The sequence below is a fragment of the Podarcis vaucheri genome (assembly GCF_965113315.1).
Source record: "Podarcis vaucheri genome assembly, chromosome: 3".
Lineage (NCBI taxonomy): Eukaryota > Metazoa > Chordata > Lepidosauria > Squamata > Lacertidae > Podarcis > Podarcis vaucheri.
In genome coordinates this window covers 20,658,636-20,679,408 of record NC_138761.1, presented here as the reverse complement: position 1 = coordinate 20,679,408, position 20,773 = coordinate 20,658,636, and the positions used below count along the sequence as shown (strand labels likewise).

Below are 20,773 nucleotides of genomic sequence, written 5' to 3'. Positions count from 1 at the left end.
GAGACAGAGGAACAATATGGGTTAATTGTAATTTTTTATTGGAAAACAAATATACAACTTGGAATGGATTTGAGGCAAGTTGTGCCATAAGCAGATTCTTTTGAAAATAAGTGGCTGAACAAAAGTTTTAAAAGCATAGTAACCATAGAATAAAAGGTCTTCTGGTACAGGACCAGCAGTACAAAAAATAGTGTACGAGTACCTGGATAATACACCCGTTTTGCAATAGTGCAAACTTTTTAAGTTCCATATTGTTGACTGTCCATAGTCCACACAGAGTTAAGACTACATTTCAACAACATGCTAAATTTCCTAAAAGAACTAATTTTAAAACAGGCATAACCTACTAGATGTTCCCTCATTTGACCAACACATCATCTAGCTTTAGAAGTGTGGAAGGGCTTAAATATCCAGAGTAAGCCACATGCAAACATTTGTTACTTTGATCATTTTCCCAAAATATCAGGATGACAGATAAAGGGAAAAACATGGAGGAATGAGTTTGTTACTATACATGCATATTCTCTTGACAGTAGGGGGAAACCTTTTACAGATAAGTTACAAACAGAGAAAAAGGCAAATAAACAATTTGTACAAGAAATTTAACACATTCTGTACAGTGTCTTCACTTTGCTGTCATCATTTGTACAAACTCTGTAGAGGAAAAGAGACAGTCATGTTTATTCAAGTATTTCTGCAACATGTTCGTATTAAGAATCAACTTGCTACATTAAGTGCTTCTACTTATTAGAAATACTCTTAATGGTAGCTTTCTATAACTTAGGCAGATATATTTCAGATATATATTAAATGATAATAAGGATTTTTTAAAAATGATTTATATCCTGCCTTTTCCCAAGCAGGGATTCAAGGCATCTTCCAACATTAATAAAAACTAGCTAGTTAAAAATAATCAAAATACACTGGAAGACATTTAAAAGCAACAATTAAAATAACAACTTATGACTACTAGTAGCTCCCCTCCTTGCATTAATAAACAGTTCTCAGTTTTCTTTCAAGGCTTCTTTTAAACTTCTTATCTACCTAACTGAAAAGCTATCCATCTAGGAATCTACATGAAGATTTCAAATATTAGACACACCATATTAGTTTCCTAGGTTACCCGGCTCCCAGTATGTCTATCTTTTAGGGGCTAGGTTAAGGCATTTTTTTTTATCCTTACAGATATTTTAATGGCTTGTATTTTAAGTATTAGAAGGATGCTGTATTTCAAACATTAGGAGTGAAGTTCATGATATTTTAATTATTTTGTTTTGCTTTTATAATGCAAATGAAACTGCCCTGAAATAAGTACTTTGAAGGGTGGCATATAAATGCCTTAAATAAAATAGCCCAACTGCATGTTCTAAGCCCAGGGCAATATCTGTTTGGTGAGTTTATTCTTACATAAGTGATCAACTTAAACTACAATGGCACTTCTGAACAAACCTAACAGCTATGATAAAAAGTCACTGTCTGCATTACACTGAGAACAGACCACTTTCCTACTGTACAGAAATATGCAAAGTTTATTATTCATTGTTTATTAATTAAGCATATTTAAGTTTGTGGCAGAATGGTAGTTAGACCATATTGAACTACACTAGCTTTGCTGCAAATGCTGAAGCAGCAGCAGCAAAGAATGCAAGTATGGAATATTCCAACATGTGCATGGAAACAAACCTTATTTGTATTCTGGCCAGTAAGTTCAGGCAGCTATATTAGTCAATGAGGGCTATATTAGTCAATGAGAAAATCAGTTATCAATTTTACCTTCATAGTTTACTTGACCATCACCATCAATATCTGCTTCTCTAATCATCTCATCAACTTCTTCATCTGTTAATTTCTCTCCAAGATTTGTCATCACATGGCGAAGCTCTGCAGCACTAATATAACCATTACCATCCTGTAAAACATTTACAAGTAGTTTGTTGAGCTTTGCTATATTCAGCTGTGTGCAAGTTAGTACTTATGCAACAGGAAATAAATGCCAGAAACTGCCTTGATCAGGCATAACTTCCATTTTTTAATCCACTATCCCCTTCAAATCCCACCCTTGCCTAGAGGTGCACAACATGGCCAGAAATTTTGAGCTACTTAAAATTTATAGCACCATCTGTATTTTGGACTGCCTTGGGTATAAAATCAACATGCAGGTCACTTAAGTTATGAATGGTGTTGCCAATACGTAAATTCTCCCTAGAATTGTTTATACCTTTATTGTTTTGTAAGAAACATATCATTTAAATTTCAGAAACCAGTCATATTATGCAGTTGCTGACTAGCTAGATTGTTGCTTGGTTTGCATCACTAGACTTCCACAACGGAGGATCTGAAGATACTCAATGGTATCTGAAGAAGTGTGCATGCACACGAAAGCTCATACCAGTAACAAACTTAGTTGGTCTCTAAGGTGCTACTGGAAGGATTTTTTTTTAATTTTGTTTGGAGCAAAGAGTGTTATTATGAAATAGTTCCAACATAGCCAAGCCTAGGTTTTGCAGGGCAGTAGCGATATGAATGAATGCCTACTCTTTATGAGTTGTCACAGTATCTGAGGGCTTCCTTTATCTGCCTCAGCAAGAACTACTTAATAGGAAATAAGAATATCTAAAAATTGTTCTGCGAACATACACCAATTTGTTAATGGGTTAAGAACATAAAAACAGCTGACTAGATCAGGGCAAAGGCCTGTTCTCACAGGGAGCATCAAGAGCTCATGAGAGGTTTAGTTTCAACTTCCAACTGTTGCTTGATCTTTTTCAGAAATGTCACAAAGTAACTGGACGTAAGATCTTAAACAGTAACAAATTCTCAAAATGCTCATGACATGGGTTAAGCAATAAAATGTATCAACAGCAGACGTATCAGAACCAGTTAGGAACCAACCTCCTAAAAGCATTTATAGGAGAGAGTATGAAGAAGTGTTTTAAAGAACTGACACTTTGATATTTTTTTTACAATCAAGCAGTATATAAATTTGTTAACCAAATAAGATGATACTTTAAGCAGGGCCTCACCAGCACACCTCAAGTTGCATCTAAATTCATATGAATTCATATCAGGGCTTCTGGAGATTAAGAATCTGACCTGTTTCTCAGCACTAAGTTTAATTGATTGAGATAAGCAACCCAGCCAAATGGAGTGTGAATGCTAACTTAGCTGAAACTAGAAATCTGGTGCTGAATATGAAAATTCTCTGAATTTGCAGTTTCAGATATTCCCCCTCCCGAGTGTATTAATTGAATACCTTATCAAATACACGGAATGCTTCTCTAATTTCCTCCTCGCTGTCTGTATCCTTCATTTTTCTTGCCATCATTGTCAAAAATTCAGGGAAGTCAATTGTGCCATTGCCTGTAAGATAATTTGGTTGTTAAATGAAAGCCATTGGTTTTGGAGCAACTTAACTATTTTAGAAGAAGCTTACCATCAGCATCTACTTCATTGATCATGTCCTGTAACTCTGCTTCTGTTGGATTCTGCCCAAGTGACCTCATCACTGTCCCCAGTTCTTTTGTCGTTATAGTACCATCTCCATCCTTATCAAATAGCGAAAAGGCTTCCTTGAATTCTATAGGGTACAAAGATTAGACAGCTTAAAATTAAATATATGCTTGTACAACTTTATATTTCTACAAACTCTTTTAAACTGCACAGGAATTGAGAAGCATTAAGCACAATGAATGAATCCAAAGAAACTAAAGCACATCCAGGTCCAAACTAATATGGTTTCAGCAAGATCTGAGGTATCTAACATTTTCTAAAACACTCTCTTATGTAACCTGCCTTGAGCAGAAGTCAGGGCTGTTTTTCAAGCTGACCTGCATTGTATACAAGTGGCAAAGTCTTGCCAAGAATGTAATTGTAGAGTAGCCCTGCTAGATCAGACCAAAGGCCCATGATTTTCACAAGTGATCAGCCAATTTTTCAACCAGTTTACAGCGTGTCAAGTCAACTGTTTGAATTCTTTGTACTTGAAAAGCCATAACCATTATTTCCTCATAGAAAAGTTTCTCTAATACCTTATCCATCATTTGTTCCTTTCTGTATTTTTCCCTGTGGTTTATTTGCATGGAGTGACCAGATACAGTATATTCCAAACATGGTAGCATCATAGTTGCATATACTAACATTATGATAGGCTGTTTATTTTCAATGCCTTTCTTAGTAATTCTGAGTACCGTTTTCTTTTTTCCACTGTCACAGCATAGGAAGTTGTCCACAATTGCATAATACTTCCTGAATGGTTACCACCAATTCAAGTACATTACATTTACAATATGAGTACCTTTATTCCTCCATAATTGTCCTCAGGTAGTTATGGGAACAATAATATGACCCTAGTAGCAGGTTTCCAGGCCAAAAAGCTTCCAAAGTTGACTGTTATTTCATTTATTAATTGTTACCTATGAAGCACCTTGAAGCTATTTGTTCTGCTGAAGGTTTTCAGTGCCCTGTATATATAGCATGCTAGCTACTTTGTCCATGTATAGAACCAGAGGAATCTATTATTTTACCAATTATCACTTTTCTACCAAGTTTCTCACATTCCCTAATATTCATGTCCTTTTCTAGTAACGAACAACAGTCTATATTTTTGAGTCTTTTATTACATCGGATTTGTGCCACTTTATTTTTTATTATTAATTTATTTATACCCCACCTTTTCTCCTGACAGGACTGAATAATACTTTTGAAAGGCTCTCCATTATCTCTGCATGTTCATAGACTTTATTCTACCCTTAATTTTAAGAGCACACTGTTCAATCCCCTATTGAACGTGACCATGTAAGGCTAGATGCTCAGCTGCAGAGAAAAACAGGATAACTAGCCTCTTTGATAGTTAAAGAACAGAGCTGGATAGATGCTGATAATCTTGTTGAGATAAGAGCAGAAGTTTTGATAGGAAAAGAATATCAGTATTAATTTGCCCAAAGGGGAGATATATGGAAAAATTGATATATAGAATGAGATACAGTCGTACCTTGGATCTCAAACACCTTGGCTCCCGAACAATCAAAACCTGAAAGTGAGTGTTCCTGTTTTCGAAAGCCAAACGTCCGGCACAGCTTCCGATTGGCTGCAGGAGCTTCCTGCAGATTCCGGAACAGATTCCGTTCAACTTCCAAGGTATGACTGTATAGGGTTGTGGAATGGAACTCTGAAGTGGATGCTCCTATGGATGGAAGAATTTCACTAATTCTCTCCTTCCATGTGCAGCACCTTCCTATCCTTCTGCCCATAGGAAAATCCTGGATTGGCTCACCTCTGTGTTGACAGTAGTTTATCACAAACTGCTATGACCATATGGCATAGCACACCTGTTAAACAGTTTGAAATTTATGGAACTGATCAATCTTGGAAATTTGACTAAGAAAATGAAGTTTTTTGCGTTGATAGATGCCCCACTGCTAAACTGTACTGTGGGTTCTGGCAACCAAGAATGAAAAATCTTCCTGCATTCAGATTAGTGTGGTAAGATCAGTAAATGGTTTGAACTTTTTTTAAAAGTAGGAACAGTGAAGAGGAGTATGTGGCCCTCCAGATGTTTCTAGAATTCCCAACTCACATCAGCCCTAGCAGTCATGTTCCATGGTCATAGATGGCGGGAACTGCAGTCCAACAACATCTGGAGGGCCAAAAGCTTCCCTTCCCTGCTTTAAATTGACTCCAATTACAGCGAGACTCCAAATACTGCAGTATCATCCCATGTTTCTCAGTTTTTCCATGACCTTCAGACAACATTTAAGTAGGTTTCAAGCTTGAACTGAAAGATCAATTCAGACTACTACACTCATTACTGTTTTATTTGTTTCAACAGTTTATTCAAAGCTTTATGGCAAAAAACCCTCCTCTCAGTAGTTAAAGTATCTTTTTAGTTTTACATTAGGGATATTTGTTTCCTTCAGTTAACCAGGAAAAAGCCAAATATGCTAAGGTTAAGACAGTTTACACATTCAGCAGAATCAAGTAGCATTTCCCCCCCTGTATTAAACAACTTTGGGAGATGCATGTATAAATGTAGCAAAGAAGGAATATGCCACATACAATTCATACTTCTGAGTGGTGACTACTTAAGAGTCGATAGCTAGGATAACATAGGTTTGCACTGCCGTAGCCTCTATCCTAAGGCTGTTGTAAAAAGCAAATCTAATGCATGCCTCCTGTTACTTCCTGGAATTTGGAAGCCATGTTTAAACCTAGCCTGTAGCCAAAATATTCACTTTTAACCTTAATTTTTTTTTTTAAGTTTAAGGTTCTTGCAAAACAAAAAAACAGTCATGTGGCACCTCGAAAGACTGTTGTTTTTGCTGTAGGAGACCAACACAGCTACTCTGCTAGAAACTTATTATACGCATAGCAGCTGTTGATGTGCTTCTGGACACAATTCAAATTGCTGATTATGTTTTCTTAAAGTATGACTTCTTAGGGCCCGGTTTATCTGAAGGACCACCTTCTACGTGAGACTGCCCAAGTTTTAACACCTTTAAGGATCTCTATGTCCAGCCAATAATTAAGGCATGTTCAGCACAGACATGAGAAAGGGCCTTTATGGTAGAAACGTCCAGGCTCTGGATTCTACCCATAGGCACTTGTATAGTCCACACTGTAGTCCACCTAACCCTACAGACCTTGTCAATAAATGAAGACCTTTTTGTTTATACAGGCTTTTGACCTGCTGGTATTTGTTTTTCTACTGTGTAAACCACTCTGGTTTTTTATTTGTATTTTTAATATGGATTTTTATATTTTATATTTTACTACTGCTGGCTACCTTGGGCACCTAGGTGTCAAAAGATGAGGTGCATGTTTAAATACTCCATTTGCTTTCTCTCTGCCACTTATGCACCTCTTTAATCTCATGTTCACAAACACCACTGTTATTCACTGAAGCACAAGTTAAATATCAGAAACGTGGAATATAATATGAATCCCTCAGAACTTTCCCTATACCACACTATTCCATTCTTTAATAAGAAACTTTATTTTATTTACTACATTTATATACCACCTTTATCTTTCAAAGATCAAAGATGGTTCCCCTGCTCCTCATTTCATCCTCACAACAACCTTTTGAGGTAGGTTAGGCTAAGAGATGGTGACTTGCCCCAGGTCACCTAGGGAGCTTCACAGCTGAGTGGATTCAAACCCTGCTCTCCCAGGTCCTGGCCCAATGCTCTAACCATTACGCCACACTGGCTCTACTTTATTTTCCTTTATGATAATGTATGCTGACAGTAGATACATTTATCCCATGTTTTATGCAAAAACGTGTTCTACTGGTTTAGTATCCTGACACATCTTGATGTGGTTCCCACTAGGGTTCAGCGGTGCAACTTTTGACAAAATACACCAACACTTGCATGGTGCTCTTTATCTAGCTTCTGAACACTTACCACTTCTTAAGGCTCAACATGAGTATCGCTCAGTCTAGAACATGTGAAAAAAATGTATATTTTCTATGTGCAGAATGGGTGGCAAACCGCATGAATAAGTGCTGTCCATTCAACCCAATACAGCAAGCTGTGTCTACAACTGTCAGCATACTTTTTAAATGTAAGGATGGGAAAGGAAGGATAAAAACTTGCCCATTACAAAGGCACTTACTATTCATAACTAGCCCTTACTCCCATCTTGCAGAATCACACTATATACCATTTATAATCAATGCTCTACACATCAGGAATCAAAGAAATGGCAAATAATTTTTTAAGGGCTGGTTAACTCAAGCGTTTTATTTCTATCCAGTGGCTGGCCTAGTAGATTCCTCAGGGAAGGTGAGGAAATACCTTTCAAGTATGGAGTACCTAGTACATGCCCTGGATTAAGCTTTCTGTCTACTGTATTAAAACCACTTAGGGAAGTTACTAAAATCCCAATAAATGAAAAATGTTTTCCTAAGATTTTAAGATTACATCAGCAACTTGCTCTATATTCAATAGCCACAGAACATTTTTTAAACTGCCGCTTTATTTTTATTGCTTTTTGTTATTGATCACTTTAGAACAAGGTTAGTAGACAACTGAGTTTTATACACTTGGTAATATTCAAATATTCAGAGGGCAGCTTTAAATAAAGGGCATCTCATTCCCAAAACTTAAATGCCCAATTTCCCCCATTGTATACAGGAATCTATGCAACAATAACACTACTTTCATACACACCTTACAGTAGTAGCGTACAATGTTCACCCCTTCTATTATCAGTGCAAAGTATCACAACATTTGCCATTAGACACTTTTCTAGAGACCTGACATGCATTGGACCATGGAAAGCAGCTTACCCATCTTGTCCCACATAAATGCAGGCCCTGAATTTTGGGAATATCCTTCCACCAGCATAGTGTTAGCTATGCTTTAAAAGTATTAATGAATATAAATTATACCTGATTTGAGAACTTTTAAAATGAGCTATTTGATAAACATAAAATCACCATATCACTCAACGCTATCAATTGAAGGCTACAAATGGTGTAGCAGTTGATTTGATTCACTAACCAGCAGATGTTAGCTACACCAATATTATTTAAGTGCTTGTGTTCAATGGAAACTGTACAAAATCAATGTTTATTCTGACCAGCTACAAAGAAGTGTTTTTTCTACACATGCACGCAATTTCTCTTGATGCTACCATACAACTGTCTGCTGATTTCCACATTTTGGTGTGGTCACAAACTATTAAACAACTGGCATCATACATGTTAAGAGACTATTAAACCTAACTGCACTGGATACACGTGAATAACTACATTATTCAACTTCCTGGGTTGTGGCAGCATCTTTAAAAAAATTAAAAGTGAAGTTGATCATTAAACTTGGGCTTGAATTAAGCAAAGTTTTACCACTCGACAAATATTAATGATCTGAGGTACAAAGATCTAAATAATCACATACACAGAATCAATCCCCCAAACCAAAAATACTAGTATCTTAATTTCTTTATCTTATTTGGTTAATAGCAACAAAGGAGTGAGGAGTCAGTATGAATCCAGATTGTGTAACTTGCTGCACAAGGAGAGAAAGCTTGTAAATGTGTATGCTGCTTGTAGTACAGAAGTGCACACATGCCAATTTGTTACAACAAGAAAAGCAAGTATTATAGGCAATGCAACAGTTCTATCCTGTGAGTTATGAATGTCAGGAAGTCATGTGTAGTTAGTTCTTAGTTATATAATAAAATTAGGGGTACTGATAAAAATAAGGCTGTGTGACACAAGAAATGTTTATCTTCTAATTATTAGTTCTACAATACTACTTATAGCATCACAGCTACTTATAACCAAAAAGTTGCACATCAACTGAAAACTACGCAAGTTTTGTATCACCATGATCACAAGTAGTGTATATTTAGAATCTCACCTGCAATCTGCTCTTCTGTCAGTTGATCAGCCTATAAAGATAAAGGGAAATTAAATTAGTACCTTGAAAATTGACATCCTACTTACAGATTTGCCTGCTCCTAAAAACACCACTATTTCCACATAAAGCTTGGCAAGGAATCATTTTGGGAATGCCAGAATCAGAAAAAAAAATCTGAATGGACATTAAGTCTACTTGGGTTCAATCTGGGCACTGCCTTTCAGTAAATGGGTCTAATATCCCAGTAGCCCTTGGTCCGCGGCAAACTGATGGGGGTGGGGTGATCCTGCATGCCCTTCTCATACAGCTGCAGTTTTTATGAAAGGAAGAGGAGTTATCTGCATCAGATGATTTTCTGGCTGACAGCTGGGACAGGTTGAGCTCTCATCCCTTGCCCTTACGTAGCAGCCAACTGCTTGGGTGCAGCAGAGAAACTAAGCCAGATGGCAGTTTGCTCAAGCGATATTCTACCTCAAATTAAATAATGCAAAACAAACAGACAGCACAGTGCTGAACCGGCTTTGTGTTGGGCATGATCAAAGTGAATCGTAACAATGGAGAACTAAAGATTGATATCCAATATTGTACCCAGTAAATTTCACAAATGTGATGACATGTTACTTAACCAGAAAACTATTTAAACTAAATTGTGCATCAAGGATTCATTTTATTATGACTGGAACTAGAGGCCTAGCCAATTACTTGTCATAACACTATAGAGACTGTACATCAACAGTACTATGTGTTCCCTGGCACTAAGAGCAGTTTTCAATTGCCCTGAAGCTCTGGAACAATATTCATCTGAGGCATAGAATAATCCTTTCAGATATTACGAAGAACCTGCCATATATTCAGCTTGAGCAAGCTCATGACTTTGAGTAGGGCACATATGCCAATTTCTATGGAGAGCCTCACCTTAACTTGCAATCCTGTTGACCAAATTTAAACTGAAAGGGAATTTATGTTCTTTGGACTGGGAAGCAGACTGGTTGTGCAACACTTATTGTAGGCAATAATGCACAATAGGTATCATGCTTTAAAATATACACTTCTTGGGGAAAAGTAATGTTATTGGGTTATGTCAAGAACCCCAATGGGGCTTCCTGCAGCATAAACTGAGCTATACTTGTATGTTACCGGTTGCATCAAAAGTTCCCATGTGGTTCAAGTCCAATATGTTCACAGAAACCAGAGCAAAATGCGAGCAGGATTTTAAACATCTTAATCACATCCTGCTTCTTTCAGGTGCAAATATAGATTTTTCTCAATGCAAACTTAATTTTCAACATTAAGAGTAATAATGGTTTTATAGAAAAAACACATCTTATATGTGCATCATGGAAAGTTACTATAAATGAGAAATGTTTGTTGTTGTCAAAAGTGAACTGTAATTCTTCCAAGAAACAGATATATGAAAAATGTTTTAAATTCTACTAAGTCTCTTAGCATTCATAAGTTTCATAAACACCAAAAAATCTCAAGTTGCACTCAACAGTATCTTACAGTTGTATTTCAGATTTTAAATATAGCATTAATTTATATTATGTAAGATGACAAGGCTATTCTCCACAATACAAAAACCCCTATACGTACAAATCAGTCTTCAATTTTAAAAAAGCCTAGTGAAAACTGCATGCAAGTATAAAGTGTTAAGTAGCATATTCACCCAATAATATTAATATTACTTATTAATAGTATCATACAATGAAATGTAAGAATCTTGAAATCAATAAAATCAAGCTAACATTTTCAAAAGTATGATTTCATTACTTATTTTCCAAAGGATCCCAAAATTTAGGAGCAGTTACCAATGCCACACCTCCCTTGGAAAGCCAAGTTATATTACATCATATTAGTCATAATACGAAAGCATTTCAGTTTGCATCATGTAGCACAGTGCCCTTCAATCTCAGGTCACCAAATGGTGTTGGATTACAACCCTCATTATCCCCAGTCAGTTTAGCCAATATTAGGAATGATGGTAGCCCAATGTAGCACCTGGAAACCCAAAGGTCCAGAACACTAATTTTTATCCCAGTCTGCCACAGAACCATAGTCCAATCTACCACAGAACCATTCAACCAATTTTAACTGACCATATTAAGCCGAGCAATAGCAACCTCCTTCACCAGCAGGCCACCTGAACTGTTCTCTGGATACAACAGAAATTAATGTTCAAATCTGTCACATTTTCAAGTAATCTTCACTTTTATAGTCCCAGATTCAATTATTTTCAGGTTAAGTTGCAAGCTCCCCAATCTCCAACTAGATATACAATAAATTTCCAATTACAAGCAGTGACCATTTTGTGCATGTTTAATTGACGGACACATAGGTCATTTTCGACTTGAAAAAGGGTGGGGAGATGCGTGCTCCGCTGACACGTGCAAATGCCTAGGACGCAACCACCACGCAAATAGGGAGTTCCTTGTACATACATATGAACCAAAGTGGAATGACACGAACTGCCTTCCCCATACTCAAGCTTCCTACAGCTTAGTTACTAAAGAGAAAGGTGACAAGATACTGAAGGATGGGACTTAATTGTTCTGGCACAAATATATTTGAAGCCTTGGTGCATCATTGTATGTTGCTGGTAAGCTTTCTTCTAGATGGCTTTCAAATCACAAGCTACACAGGCCTGCACTTCATAACCCTGTAGTGGACTGCATTCCATTTGAAGATACCAGACCTAAGGTGCACCTCAGTATGTATTTCAACAAAGTAAGTCTTTAGTTTTATAAACCAAGATCCTAACTCTCTCTGTGGCCTCAAGTTAGGTTAGAGTGTGTGTGGTGGAAGAGGCAAAAGAAATATACACAGAAAGGGCTTTCTCAGTTTGCTTCACACCCTTCTACTTTATGAGTTTAACACCATCTATTTTTATATACTGTCTAAATGGCCATACACATATAGCTAAACTTACTGAATGGAAGTAGAGGATGCTGGGGTAGCTATGCATGAAGTGAAGCCTGCAAAAAGCACCACTCTTGGTTACCATTAATACTATGACTAAAAAAAAATTTAGCAGGAGTCTTGTGAACTTGCTGCTCACTTCCCCTCAGGAAACCGATTCACTGAGACAGTGAAAACAGCAAGACTGAGTAGCCCAGAATCAAAGGCAAGCTCCTGTTTTGGCTATTTTCCCCACCCTCAAATTGATTTGTTAACTCACTTATTGGATCTTGATTACAAATGGTGTTCATCTGGTTCACAGGAATCAAGTGTATTTCTGAATAAATTTATGTCAGGTGGGGTGGAGAGAGGTGGATCAGGTATTTCATCCTTACCCACAATCTTACACGAGCAGGGCTTGGGGGATGATAGGTATTTCAGTCATATACTATATCCCTTATTTGCCAAAGAGCTGCATTGTGCAACATTTGAAGTGTATGGCAACTTTGTATGGCAAGAAGATTTGCTTCAGTAAGTTGAATAGACTACAGTGAGTCACTGGTGCAAGCTGTACATTCTGCATATGATCAAGGACCCTGTTCACCTGTTTCGGAGCTAGACCTGCTCCATGAAGCAAGGTGGATTGATTTAAATTACTGGAGTGGGAGGAAGAACCGGTATAAATAAATTGACTTTGAGGTTAAAATTCTAGTTTTGCAATTCATATATTTCCTAGAAAGAGTGCATGCCAATTGCACACATAGCTCATATGTGTTGCATTTATAGAATACTTCCAAACATCTGGTCAGAGTCTAGGTATATACTTGTGGCAAAGAAAGAGGAAACATTTCTTACAAGATGAAGTAATCCAAGACTAAAAAGCATGGTATTATGGGGAAGTTGTGTGAGCAATTCAGATTACGACAGAGAAACTAATGGAAGGTATCATGACGTGCTGGTGTAAACTAGCACTCCTCTATCATGCCAAGGTAAAGTGAGCAAGTTCAAATATGAGGTAGGCCTATGCAAGATGAAAGTGGATCCCTTTATGCAAGCTAGGATTAATGAGGGGCCCACATCCAAGAGGTCATCACCACAGAAGAGTACTACTAATACACTGAACTGACCATGTACTTTCATTAAAAATTACCAGTTATAATACTCTGTAGTAGCTCTATCAAGCGAAACAACAATCTGACCTAAACATCATAGCATGAATGGAATTTTGAGGTGTCGCTACTACCTGCCATTCACATCTACAAGCATCTTAACTTATGCTGCAAGGAAACATACTAATGAGCTTCAGTGCAGGCTCAGCTGCAATGGAATCTACACAGACCCTGCAACCATCCTGAGGCCCTTCTTCCTGTGCCGCCTCAATGAGAGGTTGGCAACACGAGAATGGGCCTTTTCTGCAGTGAATCTGTATGGAATTCTCTCTGCAAGGAAGCCTTTCATTATATACTTTTAGGCACCTGGTGCAAATGTTCCTCTTCAACCAGGCTTTTGACTGACTAATATCCTATACCCTTTTAAATGTGTTTGTGGGAGAGGGATTATTGTTTTGTTCTACTGATGAAGGGCAGTATAGAAATTTAATAAATAATGATAGCTTCTAGCTCTCCTGGTGAAACCCATCTCTCTCCATGACATCCCTAATTTCACCCCCCAAAACAAAAGACTTTTAAAGTGTAGAAGGTCGTGAGCAACAGGCTACAGACAAGCTTTGAAAAAAGGAACCAAGGGCTATTTCTGTGTAGATGGGGGGGAAATGCTTTAAGGCAAACTCCATTGAGGACAGAGGGGGAAATAGTGAACAGTAATCCTTATGTGAAGGGGTTCCAGGTTGGAATACTGTGGAAGAAAATATTTGTCAATAGAGAAGGGGCTCTATTGTTGGGAGGCTTTGAACCCAACACCTATACTAACAGCATGGCTATCACAGATATATGCAATATGAGCTCCAAAAAGGAGGACGCCAGGAAGAAAGCCTGAGTTTTGGATAAGATCTTCAAAGTGTTTCATTTTCTCCATCAATTTTTTATTCTAGTTTGACCATTTACTCACAATACATTGCTTGAGAAACAAACAGTACCTGGGGAAACAAGGTATCATAGGTAGGCACTAAAAAATTTCCAATGCCTCAAAACAGAAGCCTTTAAAGAATGCAAAGGGTCTGTGGAATTAGGCCAGTGTTCCATCTAGGCCAGTATCTGGTTCTCAAGTGGCCGGCCAATGGTAAGTTTATATTCCTAGGTGTCAACCTTTATTTATTTTTTGAGTGTTTGTGATCTGGCATCTTGGATTTTTCCAGCCTTCAGTATATTCATATTCCAGGCACAGCTTCATAATTGTCCAGGGTTGGCTGCTTAAGAGACAGCTGCTGAGGCTGACATACCCAAATTAAACATGTTGCAGAACTCTTACAAAATGGTTTACATCTACTCTCCAAATCTAAAGCAATGCACAATTTCTCTCAGGTAGGTCACTATGTTTGCGAGACACAGCACCCAATATATTTAAGGAATGGAAAAGTATTTAGAACATGGTCAATATTAAGCCTCTCACAGGGTAACAGAAAACAACTTTCATATATTATGCTCATCTTGTAGATGAGGTTCCCAGAATACTAGCACTAACTGGAATCTTGATAGCTTTGAATATCTAAAATTATCCCTTGGTATATGAACCTCTACTTTTATGGCCACTGAAAAGCTAGTTTCCCTTGATGAATACATCCGCATACAGCCTTAGTGTCAAAACAAATCATTCAACTTCACTTGAGTGAAAAGGTATTAACTGAGCTCATCTAAGCAATTCCTTCAATAGGAAGTGAAAATAAACCCATGACTGCCAAGCCAGAGGTCTGTAGCCATCTCCTTCACACAGCACACTCTTGCTTTGCAAAAGACTAGGAGTATCAAATCATGTCCAGCTTTCTAATGCCTTTAAGATCTTACTGCAAAATTAGCATGGAAAGATTTTTTTCCTTTTACATATCCTTGCTGCGCTCCCAGCGGGAGTCACAGTTGCCAATAGACAAGGAAGCTGCTCTCTTCACAAGGGTTTACGCCTAGAGTGAAAACTGCAGCAACAGCCTCTGCATTATGCTGCTGGATAGTTCAAGCAGACCCTCAGATTGATTGCCTCAAGTCTCCTTCCAAATAAGTGCCTTTATTCCAGTGCATGACAACTCGGTATAACCCTGCCAAGTTTTACTTAATAACGTGACAGCTCGACAGCAGCCATCAACAGAAAAAAACCCTTTACTTTTTAAAAGGATACACAAGAACAGCGAACGGTTTATATTATCTCAGGGGTTACCGGGACCACACTCTTTAGCTAACAGCACAGGGGTGGGGGAGCCCATGCACCGTCTGCCTCATTCTACCCTCCCCGCCCCTTGCACAAACATCATGAAACTCCAAGCCTCTGGGCTTTTGCAGATTGCATTTTCTCATGCGAAGGTCGATCTGCTCTTACAGCTCTCCCTTTCCCCCCTTACCCTTGAGGACGAGCAAAGCTGGCGACCTCGCGCTGCCGTTGTGGTTACCCCCTGCATCCCCCATTCCTCCAGGTGCGATCTTGCAATGCATCAAGCAGCAGCAGCACCCCGCAACTTCTCCCTCTCGCAGCCGCCCCCTCCCCGACAACACGCCGTTCCGCATGCACCGAATTTTCTCCCCAAATACGCCTTCAAGCCTTATTTTTTTTGTTTAGGGGGTGGGGGGGGGAGAGCGAGAGAGATCAGCGATCGCGGTTCTGGATTCCAGCAGCTGCCTCCCCACCCCCCAAGCCGAGGGCTGCCAAGGAAGGGGCGGCGGTGACATCTCGGTTGCTATGACGACGCTGTTGCACCCACCCCGCCCCACATAAACGCGCGCGCGCCCCTGCAGCCAACTGCCGCCTGCGCCTGCCTTCTCAGCCGCTCTTCCCCTAAACAAAAATCCCTCGACTAGGCAGAAAACTGCCGCCGACTATGTAGGTTGTGCATATGCGTATTTCTCTCTCGTCCAGAACGCGAGGGAGAAAAAAGCAGCATGGCGCCGAAAACAACTGTCGCCGGTGGTTTGAATTTTGAATCCAGCCGAGGAACGTTGAGATAAAACACACAAGCGGGGGGGGGGGAAACGAACCACCTCCCCCGCGCCTCCCCACAGCCCCCCGGGAGGCGGATGTCCTCTCTCCCCCACCCCACCCCGCCTCAGGTTAAAAAGGCGCCGATTGCGCGCGGCCCAACCGTCGATCCGAGTTAAAACGCAAACCGCCTCTCCCCGCTCGCCCGTTTGCTAACCATGGTGGCTTGGCCCGGGCTTGGCAGCAGCTAACGCTGAAGACGAAGGCAGCCTCGCTAAGCGCGGTAGGCGGGAGTGGCGCGCTGTCAGTCGTCTCCTCCGCTCCTGCTACCTTAACTGCTCGGCAGCTCTCCTCAGACTGGGCACAGCACGCCTGCCGGCAGCGCCTCATAAACCACCTCACCGCTCTCCCGGATCCCTCCGCGCTCCTAACCCGCCCCATCTCCCTTCCTTTCCCCCCCGTTTCCAAATCACCATAGAGAAGCCGCGGCGCGGGGCGAAACGAGATCCGGCCCCACGCCCTCAAGCAGCCGTTACCAACCGTCGCTGCGGCTGTCTATCCCTTTTCCTTCCCCACACCGCCACGATGCTGTCAGTCGTCCCCACTCGTCGAGAAACAAACAAGGATCGACAAGAAACGAGAAGTCGTAGCTTTTTTTAAAAAAAGAATATAAATAAATTTGAAAAGGAGGGACTTTTTCGTAGCGCGGAGGAAGACAAAACGTGCGAGTGAGACAACGACCGAGGGGCTCCGCTGATTGGTGGCTTCGTACCTGCAATGCGTCACTCGGGCATGCACAGTCTGAGCTGTGGAGCGAGGCGCCCCCTGCGAAGGAGTCAGACTGTGGGAACTGGGGTTATGGGCGTGAAAGGGCGGGCGCGTCCCTAGGAAGAGGCTGGAGCCGCTCAGAGTCTTGAGGGAAGCCGGTGCTGGCGCTGCTGAGCGCCCGAGCGCCGGGATGCGTGTGTATGTGCGCCTCCTGTATATGGAAAGTTCTTGGGCTGAGAGGGAAAAGCTGGATAAGCCTTCTTGGAGAGAGAGAGAGATGTCAGCAGGGCTGTGTGGAAAGAGCCATGGCTGCGAGGGGGGTGCAAACAACCTCCTCGGGATAATAAAAATAATAAAGAATGAAAAAGCAAAAGGCGTTTCCGAGCCGGATCAACTTCTGCAGGGGCGCAAAAGGAGTCGCCTGCTGCAAACCTACAACCCGCACAGCTCCCTTAAGCACGCTTGCAAGCTCGGTGACCTCCTTGCACCGTGGGGCTTAACATGCATGGGCAATGGGGGCTATAAAAGTGGCAGGGGGACTGGTGCAAGAAAGAACGCAGGGTGGGGACCACCGTGGATAGGAAAGCAAACTTTTAACTTGGGACTGGGGAGAAAACCCGGACAAATCGCTGAGGACTAGAATGCTGGAGCGAGTTTTTAATTTGCCTTGGTTCTTGGCGCTGATGGGGGGGGGGAGTTTGCGGGGCGATTCGCCCCCTATGCTACTGCAGATCAGCTTTCCTTCAGAGCGGGGAAGCGCCTTCCTGACACCGGCTGATTCCCAGGATATCGGCTAGATTCCCAGGATATCGGCGGTTTTCCAAGGAGACTCATGTATTCTTTGCATTGCTATTTGAAGCTCGGGGTATGTTGCTGCTGCTGCTGCTGCAATTGCAGTGTGTAGCGGACGTGTGCGATGTGGCGGCTCACGTGCTTTTGAGCAATGCGAAGGGACAGAGGGAGCCAGTTTGATGCAACGGGGGTAGGAAACTAAGCATGACCGCCCAGCGTACAGGGGTGTGTGTAAAGTGGGTGGCAACGCAGCTCTTGGCAGAATCGCGAGGGTTAATATACAGGGACATGGGCTGGGTGGGTGACTCGGCTCTAGACCATCAGGTGCCTTCCCCAAATCGAGAGTTGGGGGGGGGGGTGCTGTGCAGCAAGGAAGGGAACCAGACTAATATTCTGTTTCTCCTTGCCCTTTCTGCTAGAGGCAATTCAGTGCACAGTTTCCCAGCCTAACATGATGAAGAAGAAGAGTTTGGATTTGATATCCCGCCTTTCACTACCCTTTAAGGAGTCTCAAAGCGGCTAACATTCTCCTTTCCCTTCCTCCCCCACAACAAACACTCTGTGAGGTGAGTGGGGCTGAGAGACTTCACAGAAGTGTGACTGGCCCAAGGTCACCCAGCAGCTGCATGTGGAGGAGCGGAGACGCGAACCCGGTTCCCCAGATTACGAGACTACCGCTCTTAACCACTACACCACACTGGCTCTCTATGATGGTGAAAAGCAGCTGGAAGATCGGTATCGGCGATCCATCTCTTCGGTTTGGGTTTATGGAACCCCAGGAAAGTCAGGGGTGTAGCAACGAAGGGGTCTTGACTTTTTGTAGGAATGCGCAGAGTTTAATGGCGCATGGGCAAGAGTTGAGGCATATTTATGGGACGAAGGTTAAACCTGATGTTATCTGCATTCAGGGGAAAATGGCTTTGGAAAATACCAAGATTCCTTGTGTGTAAGACAGGAGAGGTGTTGGCATGTTTTATTCGAGACACATCAAATTATATTGCTGTCAGGACCCAGGGTGATATATCTGAGTATTATAACCTGGCAGCCTTTAAGGAAACACTAGTGTGTTTTCTAATGTTTATAATTCTTGTAATTCTGTGGCTCTTTAGGCATTATTCTTAGAAATGTGAAGCAAGTAAAAAGAACTAGCCCACAAAAGTTTGTCACGATAAATTGGTCAGTCATTAAGCTGCCATGGAACACTGCTATTCCTCTGGAAACTGAATAAAAACATTTTTTTAATGGCAAAAACTTTCCTCTTTGCCCAGGTCTTCGGCCATTAAATTATCTATGGCTTGTTAAAGGTGTGGGGCAGTATATATATAAAAGAAAATAATAATAATAATAATAATAATAATAATAATAATAATAATATAGTGTCCCCTTTGGCTGAAAAACTTTGTTTAAGGTATCTGAACGTACTACAAAACCAATTAAAGTCTATTCCAGGGATGGGGAACCCCAGACCTAAAGGTCTGAATGTGGCCCCCAAAGCTTTCTCTCTGGCCCTTGGGACTCTGCCCAAGCCACACCCCTCACTGACCTTGCTCTAGGCCCTCTAGTGATTTCACTTGCCTAGAATGTAACAGCGACAGTCTATTTTGCTTGCCAGGATGGAGAGTGGTATGTATCTTGCCACATCCACCAATGATATGTCACCCTTGGAGAGGTTGCCCATGAAGGGATTGTGGGCCTGGGCTGGGAAAAGTTCCCTCACCCCTGGCTTCCCCTATAAAAACTGAATCCATGGCTCTGAATGCAGTACAAATTATGGGTCTAACTGTACACTGTGGACCACAATTAAAGTTGCCCTCTATTCTTAAGGACCGAAATATGAAGTTAACTTACAAAGCCATGCTCTTACTTTTTTTATGGGAGCAGGCAGGCAGACCACTGGGCTTTAGTGGAAACATGGTGAAGATATCTCGCTGATTAGATGCCATGGATACATTTGGCAAACATCTATAGCAGGTAAACGTGCAAAATAAATAAGAGGGGCTAAAGGTGTAGAGCAGTGCTTCTCAAACTATCTGATGTGTGGGACCAGCAGTTCCACACACCCTCCCTGCAATGTGTCAGGGACCACATTTGAACATCACTCACAACCTGGGCTATGGTGTAGTCTCCAGGGACCGGCAGCCACTGGTCTGTGGGCCACTGCTTTGAATAGCACTGGTGTCAATAGTGATATTGTGGAAACATGGTATTATTTCATTTCCCACATGAACAATAACTCACAACATCTGTCACCACCATCAATGCACGGCCCCTTATTGGAAGCAGCCGTTGGGCAGATAAAGGGAAATTATGGATGTGGACTGAATCTGAATTGCACCATATTGTTTGATACTTTTTTCCTTTGGTCTAGCAAAGAAAAAAGGGGGGAAACCCACCATTTCTTACATATATATCGAACACCTGAATCCATGACCTATCAAGCAAAGTAAAAAGTATGCTTTTCTACAGAAACAAACACACGTAAGGGGTAAAAAATGTGATGGTGTCAAGCATTATCAGTACAGCATGAAAGTTATTAATGTATCATTAATGTATCATGCAAATAAGGAATTAATACTTGTATTGTCAACTAAGTGCCATGGGTGCTTGGTTTTTCTGTAACACAGATAAATTATTCTGCCAGTAATTATTAATCTTCCATTCTGGAAAGTTATGGATACTTGACCCTTCAAACAAGCGATCTTGCTTAGTGTCCTTACAACTGTAACTTCACAATCCTCTAAAACTATAAATTCTGTAATCCAAAAGGCAGATAAGCTGAACAGCAGAATAACCTGAAGCATTCCAGTGCTTTGTGCAGTCCACTTGAAAAGCGACAGATAGCATGTCAAAGAAACAATATCAATTGTTATAGTAGC

The 20,773-nt window shown here is 40.8% G+C and overlaps 1 protein-coding gene across 1 annotated transcript; it reads right to left on the bottom strand.

Moving 5' to 3' along the window:
• Positions 1–17: 17 nt before the first annotated feature.
• CALM2 (calmodulin 2) lies at positions 18–16,728 on the bottom strand. The gene is made up of 6 exons (XM_082218037.1): positions 16,555–16,728; positions 9,366–9,396; positions 3,434–3,577; positions 3,254–3,360; positions 1,774–1,909; positions 18–654 (listed from the first exon to the last, which is right to left on the bottom strand). The coding sequence occupies exons 1-6, from the start codon at positions 16,555–16,557 to the stop codon at positions 626–628; spliced, it is 450 nt and encodes a 149-aa protein (XP_082074163.1). The 5' UTR covers positions 16,558–16,728; the 3' UTR covers positions 18–625.
• Positions 16,729–20,773: the final 4,045 nt, after the last annotated feature.

Bases quoted from the DNA above. Each gene is read 5' to 3' on its own strand.
- CALM2 (XM_082218037.1), bottom strand. The intron at 3,361-3,433 runs GTAAGCTTCTTC...ATTATCTTACAG, and splicing joins CAATGAAGTAGATGCTGATG to GCAATGGCACAATTGACTTC. The intron at 655-1,773 runs GTAAAATTGATA...TTTCCTCTACAG, and splicing joins TGGTCAAGTAAACTATGAAG to AGTTTGTACAAATGATGACA.